This window comes from Anolis carolinensis, chromosome 1 (assembly GCF_035594765.1).
Source record: "Anolis carolinensis isolate JA03-04 chromosome 1, rAnoCar3.1.pri, whole genome shotgun sequence".
Taxonomy (NCBI): domain Eukaryota; kingdom Metazoa; phylum Chordata; class Lepidosauria; order Squamata; family Dactyloidae; genus Anolis; species Anolis carolinensis.
Genome location: NC_085841.1, coordinates 190,905,050 through 190,912,824, shown reverse-complemented (window position 1 = coordinate 190,912,824; position 7,775 = coordinate 190,905,050). Strand labels below are relative to the sequence as shown.

Genomic DNA, 7,775 nt, shown 5'->3' with positions numbered 1-7,775 from the left:
GCCCCGGAACCAGCCTAACCGCACACCCTCCCGCCGTGACATCACCCAGGCGCATGTTCCTGCAAGGGAGCCTGTGGGCGGGGCCAGCTGAGAGTAGCCTCGCAAGTCGTAGGGTTGATTCAGGTTCCGGGGCCCGCCGGGTTCGAGAATTTTCTGGATTGCCCATGCTCCCTCAAAGGTCGCGGGAGGCGTTTCGCAACTTCCGGGGGCTATCCCTGCCTTCACCCTTTCCCCCTTGGAATAAAATATTAAAAATTAAGAGGGTTAAGAGTAAGCAAAGCAACCCGCCCAAGAAGGTGTGTAGAATTGGATTTCACTAATCATACATTCAAAAGGTATTTTCTCTCTCTCCCTCCACCCTCCCCTCTTTCATAGTCACAGGAAGCAATAGTTCTCCATCTCGGGCGGGGTGTGGAGAGCGCATGCGCAGTGACACGGCGCTTTCTCTTTTTTTTTCACGTGCGTTCCATCTCTACGGATTGGACGGAGCGCGCGAGCCGTCGCGAGGGGGAAAAGAGCCGCGGAGCAGCAGCAGAGGGGCGCGCGCTATGGTAAGGCAAGGCGAGAGGAGGGAAAAAAGGAAATGGACAGGCAAAGGAAATGTGTTCCTTCTCTATGGGGTTGGACTGGACGGCCTTTGTGGCGTCTCCCTACCATTCTGTGACTCGCACGTGGGCTAGTGGAGGAAGGGGTTCCTTATCACAGCCACTGTGGTCTTCAAGCACCCCCCCCCCCAATTTTTTAGAAATTGTGCTTTTTCTGTCGTTTGGGCTTCCTGCGAATAGAAGAAAGTTCAAGGACATGTAAGAATATGGTTGATGGTAAGGAGGAAATACGCTTGCAGATGGGTTGTTGTGAGTTTTCCGGGCTGTGTGGTCATGTTCCGGAAGCACTCTCTCCTGACGTTTCGCCCATATCTATGGCAGGCATCCGCAAAGGTTGTGTGGCCTGTTGGAAAGTAGGCAAGTGGGGGTTTATATATCTGCGTAAGGTCCAGGGTGGGAGAAAGGACTCTTGTCCGCTTGAGGGAAGTGTGAATGTTGCAGTTGGCCACCTTGATTAGCATTGGAAAACCTTGCAGCTTCAAAGCCTGGCTGCTTCCTGCCTGCGGGAATCCTTCGTTCGGAGGTGTTAACTGCCCACGGTGGTGCAGTGAGTTAAATCCTTGTACCAGCAGGACTGATGACTTGAAGGTTGGGTTGCTGACCTGAGGGTTGTCGGTTCGAAGCCAACCCGGGGAGAGCTGCCTCTATCAGCTCCATGCAGAGACATGAGAGAAGCTTCCCCCAAGGATGGTAAAAACATTTTAAAAATCCGTACGTCCCCAGGGCAACCTCTTTGTAGATGGCCAATTCTCTCACACCAGAAGCGACATGTAGTTTCTCAAGTCGCTCCTGACATGAAAAAACAAAACAAAATAAAAACTGATGGTTTCATCTGGAAGGCTATTCAGCGATCATCAAACTGGCCAATTGCAACATTCACACTTGCCTCAAGCAGACAAGAGCTCTTTCTCCCACCCTGAGAGATTCCACAGATATATAAACTCTCCTTGCCTAGTTTCCAACAGACCTCACAACCTCTGAAGTTGCCTGCCATATATGTAGGCGAAAAGTCAGGAGATAATGCTTCTGGAACATGGCCATACAGCCTGGAAAACTCACAGCAACTCTTGCAGATGTTTCATTGAATCCTAGAGTTTGGAAGGGACCCCAAAGGCCATTCATTCCAACCCCATTCTGTCAGGCAGGAACACACAATCAAAGGCCTATTCTACACTGCCATATAATCCAGATCAGACATCCTCAAACTGCAGCCCTCCAGCTGTTTAGATCTCCAACTCCCTGAATTCCTGACCATTGAACAAGCTGGCTAGAGCTTCTGGGATTTGGAGGCCCAACAGCTGGAGGGCCGCAGTTTGAGGGTGCCTGATACAGATAATCAAAAAAGATAAGTCATATTATCTGCTTTGATTTATATGAATCTACACTGCCAAATAATCCAGTTCAGAGCAGATAATCAGAACAGTGTAGAGGGGGTCTAAGGATCTCTGACAGAAGGCCATCCAGCCACTGAATGACCCTCTGTGTTTGGCCACCTAGATAAAAGTGACCTCAGGTATATAGGTACTGTATATAAAATAGGCATACAAATACAATATTTACTGATAAGAAACTTACTTTTGCTAAACAGGCTGATTTTTCCTTTTTGTGAAGCCTTTTGTGCAGTCCACTGTAAACCTGGTTGCTAACAGATTTGCCTTCAGAAGGCTTTTTTATTTTTGTGACCTCCAACATTGAGCGAATGGGACCCAACATTTAAGAAGCCCTGGCCTTGTGAAGTGATTTTATATACTTTTATAATAATATGATAATAATAACTATTTTTATACCCCACCACCATCTCCCTGAAAGGACTCAAGGTGGCTTACATGCGGGACCAAGCCCAGAGTATACATCAAAATTTAAATGATAAAGCACAGTTAGAAACATAATAAAATAATATAACATATAACAGTCTAATTAAAACAATTAAAAACAGGGTATAAAAACATCATTAAATGCATCAAGCCAACATCAACAACCAGTAACCCGGAATATGGTGGTCATGATCAGACTAAATAAACAAAATAAACGATAAATGGATGGTCACCAATATTTCCATCATAGTATTTGAAGTATTTCTTAGCAGCCTTGGAGTCACGTGCCCTCTGATCGTTTCATTTACTTGATACACTTGGCAAAATCAGTTTTGTAATCTGTTTTCTCTCTCAAGAGGGGACCTACACAGGGGCAACAATGTTATGGAAGGCAGGGGTACATGATTAGAGACAAACGTAACTAAAGTTTGAAAATGCCTAAGATCACATGATGATCAGAACACGTGGATTAATGTTCTGGTGGTGTTCACTGTGCAAGAACTACTTTTTTCACCAATGGTAGTAAAGAAACATGTAGTGCACTCATCTAAATGGAATTGGTGTTTGATGAGAGACTGGCGGCAACTAGGGAAGTATTTTAAAACCAGCATTTTCATTCTTCCAAGTATAAGGAGTTTGTTGTGTGCCTTTCCGAGGTAAAGGTGGCCCAAGGTGAATTTATCACAGGGGTTTCTGGGGCCCAAGGTCACCCAAGGCCCTTCCATACAGCCATATAACCTGGAATACCAAGGCAGAAAATCTCATAAGGTCTGCTTTGACCTTATGAGACTTCAAACACTGCCATATATTCCAGTTCTAAGCAGATACAGTAGAGTCTCACTTATCCAACATAAACGGGCCGGCAGAATGTTGGATAAGCGAATATGTTGGATAATGAGGAGGCATTAAGGAAAAGCCTATTAAACATCAAATTAGGTTATGATTTTACAAATGAAGCACCAAAACATCATGTTAGACAACAAATTTGGCAGAAAAAGTAGTTCAATACGCAGTAATGCTATGTAGTAATTACTGTATTTACGAATTTAGCACCAAAATATCACGATATATTGAAAACATTGACTACAAAAATGCGTTGGATAATCCAGAACGTTGGATAAGCGAGTGTTGGATAAGTGAGACTCTACTGTACTGTGGGATCTCCTATCTTGATACTCCAGGTTATATGGCTGTGTGGAACGGCCCCCAGTGGGTTTCCATTACTAAAGGGGAAATGAATCCTGGTCTCCAAAGCTGGATTCCCAATGTCCAATAACTACCTCATGCTGTCTCATAAGGAGTTTACTTGTCTGCATTTTTAGGTACAATCTTAATTCCAAAGACGTTTAACTGATTTTGTCAATACTAACTGCCTTTTTAACTACTTATTTACTTAAGAGTGAATATTCTTAGTAGGGGAACTTGTTTTCAAACCTTTAAATACAATATGGTTATTGATATTGGGTTTGAAAGTTTTTAACTCTTCAGGCTTTTTCACACAGCCGTATAACCTAGAATATCAAGGCAGATAGTCCACAATATCTGCTTTGAACTGGATTATTCCAGTCCACACTGCCATATAATCCAGTTCAGTGTGGATTTTATACAACTGTGTAGAAGGGGCCAAACTCACAAAGTGCCATATTTGCCCTTTGGACTGGCAGCTAGATATTAGGGAGATATGTTTGTGTAGGATTGTTAACTTTAACTGGTCTTACAATTATTCTAGCTTGCATACAGCACATTGTTTTACAAGAACGGCTTTATAAAAATGCAGAATTTATTTCTTGAGGTGAACCAAAATTGAAAGCCTTCAGTAGGACATTTTGTCCTTCAAGTAACTGATCCTTTGTTCTGCCGGATAGAAAATCAGTTTTTCCAATCACTGCCTCTGCAACAGCGACATCTAATGGATTCAGCTATGCTGGCCTTTCTCCTATTTTCTAGCTGTTTCTATGAGTGCCTTTCTGTACAACTCTGGAAGTAGCTGGGAGGGGCTGGGGAAACAGCCAGCGCCATCTGAATTGGATTGTTTCTTTCTCAACATTGTCTAGTTTACTTTTTAACTAAAATCAGTGGCTACTGTCCCCGTTCCTTATCTTTTCTCTGCTGTCAGTTTGGAAACCCAGGTTTGTTTTACATCACCAAAAAGAAAAATAACCTTGACAATAAAAAGTCTTGACTTGCTTTCTAAAGATGACAGAAAAGTCTATAATTAAGATACTTGAGGCATCCAGATGCAAATGGGAAAACGGAAAGGACACTGGCACAAAAGTTAATGAATATTCTACGATTCAAAGTTCAAAGTGCTGAAAATGCTGAATACACTTCCGCAGTTAATAATTTCCTTGCAGTGATTAACAGTTAAACTCAGGACCATATTCTTATTAACTGCATTGTTTTCTTTTCCAGATTGTTGATTTTCAGGTTAATCAGTCAAAACTAGGAATGTGTTGAGAAACATTCCTGATTATATATTTGGTCTTAGTTTGAAATTCATAATTATAATACAACATTTTCATCGTATTTTATCGTTTCATCCAATCCGATAACAGTGAATTAATTAAATGTGATTTAGTAATTTGACCAACAACATTCAAAATAAGATTACCCAGGTAGTCTTGGCTAGTTTGATCTCAGATAAGGATGATACTCGTTTTGCAAGTAGCTTTTTCAATAGAATTATTTATGATGCCTTTTTCAAAGTGCCTAGAGGAGAAATTCCAGCTGTGGGTGCAGCTGAAGGTATTGGTAGGGCCAGGAAACAGATTTAAATACCTTCAGATAATCCTCTTATAAGGTTGGGCAAAGTGTAGCCCTTCGAATGTTGCCAGACTGCAACGTCCAGCATTTCAACTATATTGGGAAGGTATGATGGGAGTTATGATCCAGCAAGATCTGGAGTGTTGCACGTTGCCTGCTCCTTCCCCCTTCTCCCAATCAGTGATTGAAATTAATAGCAGAAGTGGAAACACTGGGTTGGAATCCCATCATTTCTGCTCATGGGTTATATCCACTCTGGAGGTTCCCCATTTCTGATATGTGGAGTCACAGGACAGCACAAAATAGTTTGTGCCAATAGTCTTCATCCTTTTTCCATTTTTAGTACACTGGATCTGCACAGCTAAGCCCCTAGGAAGCTGAGTATTATGTAGCTGGTGCCATTTGAATAAAATATCCACATTTAAGTTGCTTTAGCTAAAACATCCACAAAGATTTATTGTCCACAGAGCAGTTGTATAAATCTGAGCATTTTCCTGTGTTTCATGTTCTCTGTAAAGGATAGAATCACTTCCTGCTTGATTCACATGACTTGTAGCTGAGAGTCACATTGCTTTGTGGTTTATTTTAACAGGCAGGACAGGCCTTTAAAAAATTTCTTCCGCTATTTGACCGAGTCTTGGTTGAAAGATGCATAGCAGAGACTGTAACAAAAGGAGGCATCATGCTCCCAGAAAAGTCTCAAGGAAAAGTACTACAAGCCACTGTGGTGGCAGTTGGCGCAGGCTCTAAAGGCAAGGTGAGTAAAATGTCAACCTTAGTCCACAACGATTTCACCTCCATGCTCTGAGAAGAGAAAGATAGTCTGTTAGGCTTATTCTTCTGTTAGTTCAGTTTCCACAGCAGCTGCTTCCATCTCTTTTTAAGGTTTAGGAGAAATCTTGGGCAAGCTTATCTGTAAGACCCACTGAACTAAACACCATTTTCCAAACATTGCCTTGATGTGCATATATATTATATATCTAGGAGAGAGTGGCAAATCTGCTTGCATATTCAACAGGGCTGTGTTATTTATATGTTAGGTGCCTTCTTTCCATTCTAGTTTTTCTTGCTGGATGAGGGAAGGAAGAGAGAAAACTTACCTGAAGCGTTATAGATAGGTGAAGCTTGCAGTTCTTACTTTTTAATCCATATGCCACTTTACTTGCAAACATTGGTTTGTAGCCAGTGTCATGATAGAAATGGAAGAAAAGAAAGGGGGAAGAGGAAGTTAGTAAAATTTTATATACTGTGACCTATAAAATCTTACGTCAAATAAAATATATTAGTTTCAAATTCCGTAAGATTGTTTTTGCTGCAGCTGATAAATTAAGTAATCATTATTCAGGTAGCAATCTCCCAGGTTAAATCTACACCTCTCGCTGAATTTGGCTACTAGTTGAGCTAGCTGGCTATAGTTCAGTGAGTCACAAAGGCCACCAGGATGCCACATAATTAAAACAGTCTTGTAGTGCCCCCATCCTTTGCCTCTAGCTGAGTTGCATAATTCTCCTAGTGAGTTTAGAGGCAAATTCTTGCCATTCTTTTGCTGAATGGAGAATGGGATTTAATCTCCACACCCGATCCCGTCAACTGCTAGCTTGGCTTGATTATGAAAGCCAGCTGTTGGGTGTTGACTTTTTACTTAGTTGTCATACAGTATATTGAAGACCAAATGACTGTGTGCGAAAATGTTCATTTAGAGCAAGGCGCACCCTCTGCAATTAGTGTTGAGAGGAGAGTTTTTGTTCCTGCTGCCCTCCCTGCTTTTTTATCTCTAGTTTTGATTTTAGAATCTTTGTAGTCAACTTTATCGCTAGGCTAGGATGTCACAGGAATGTTTAGAAGCAAGTTATCGCTCCAAGAGTAATCTCTACAAAAGGGAGTGAGGCTAAACTTTTTTTTACCCCTGAATTAGAACAGAAGGTCTACATTTTCTAGATTGCTGTTATTTGATAACACTATGTAACAAATTTTGAAAACAATTTTGTTCCTGTTTTAAAAGTGATTTTTCTGTTTAATTGTGTGGTACTTACTTTGCAAGTAGTTGTTATACTCCGGAAACTTAGTTTTTGTGGCTGCCACAAACTATGTTGAATTGGTTGAGACTTATCGGATATTCCTTGAAAAAAGTAGAGCAAAATGTGTTTTTGGGATTTAATAACTTTTTCCATGTTTTTATGATAGAACCAATTAGGAAATGATATTTATAACCCAGGAACAAAAAACATGTTACATAGTGTAATGGGACAAGATTTATCATACTGACTTGGTTTGTTAATAACGTGTGTATATGTTTCTCACTAAACAGTGTTTTCTTTCTTCTGCTTGTGCTATTTTGAATTGAAACCATGCTCTGGCTGTTAAGCAGTTCTTCTATCACAATGATAGAAATCTTACAACACTCTTCACTTTCCCCTTCAGGAGGGTGAAACGCGACCAGTTAGTGTAAAAGTTGGAGAGAAGGTCCTACTACCTGAGTATGGTGGAACAAAAGTTGTCCTGGATGATAAGGTTAGTTTGTAAATGAAATATATTTTTTTTCTGTTCCATAGCATGTAGTGTCTTACATTTATTTTAAATAACATTTCAATAT

The 7,775-nt window shown here is 41.0% G+C and overlaps 1 protein-coding gene and 1 long non-coding RNA gene across 2 annotated transcripts in view; one reads left to right on the top strand and one right to left on the bottom strand.

Moving 5' to 3' along the window:
- The first annotated feature begins 339 nt into the window (after positions 1 to 339).
- LOC100558629 (MOB-like protein phocein) overlaps positions 340 to 7,775 on the top strand; it is a 41,551-nt gene continuing 34,115 nt past the window's right edge. The window contains exons 1-3 of the mRNA XM_008120067.3: positions 340 to 551; positions 5,775 to 5,939; positions 7,604 to 7,693. Of these exons, the coding sequence (XP_008118274.1) occupies positions 423 to 551; positions 5,775 to 5,939; positions 7,604 to 7,693 (384 nt within the window). The 5' untranslated portion in view covers positions 340 to 422. The remainder of the gene's footprint in view (positions 552 to 5,774; positions 5,940 to 7,603; positions 7,694 to 7,775) is intronic.
- On the bottom strand, positions 5,876 to 7,605 carry LOC134293867 (uncharacterized). Its single transcript, XR_010000849.1, has 2 exons — positions 6,283 to 7,605; positions 5,876 to 5,986 (listed from the first exon to the last, which is right to left on the bottom strand). It is a non-coding gene; the product is annotated as an uncharacterized LOC134293867 (long non-coding RNA).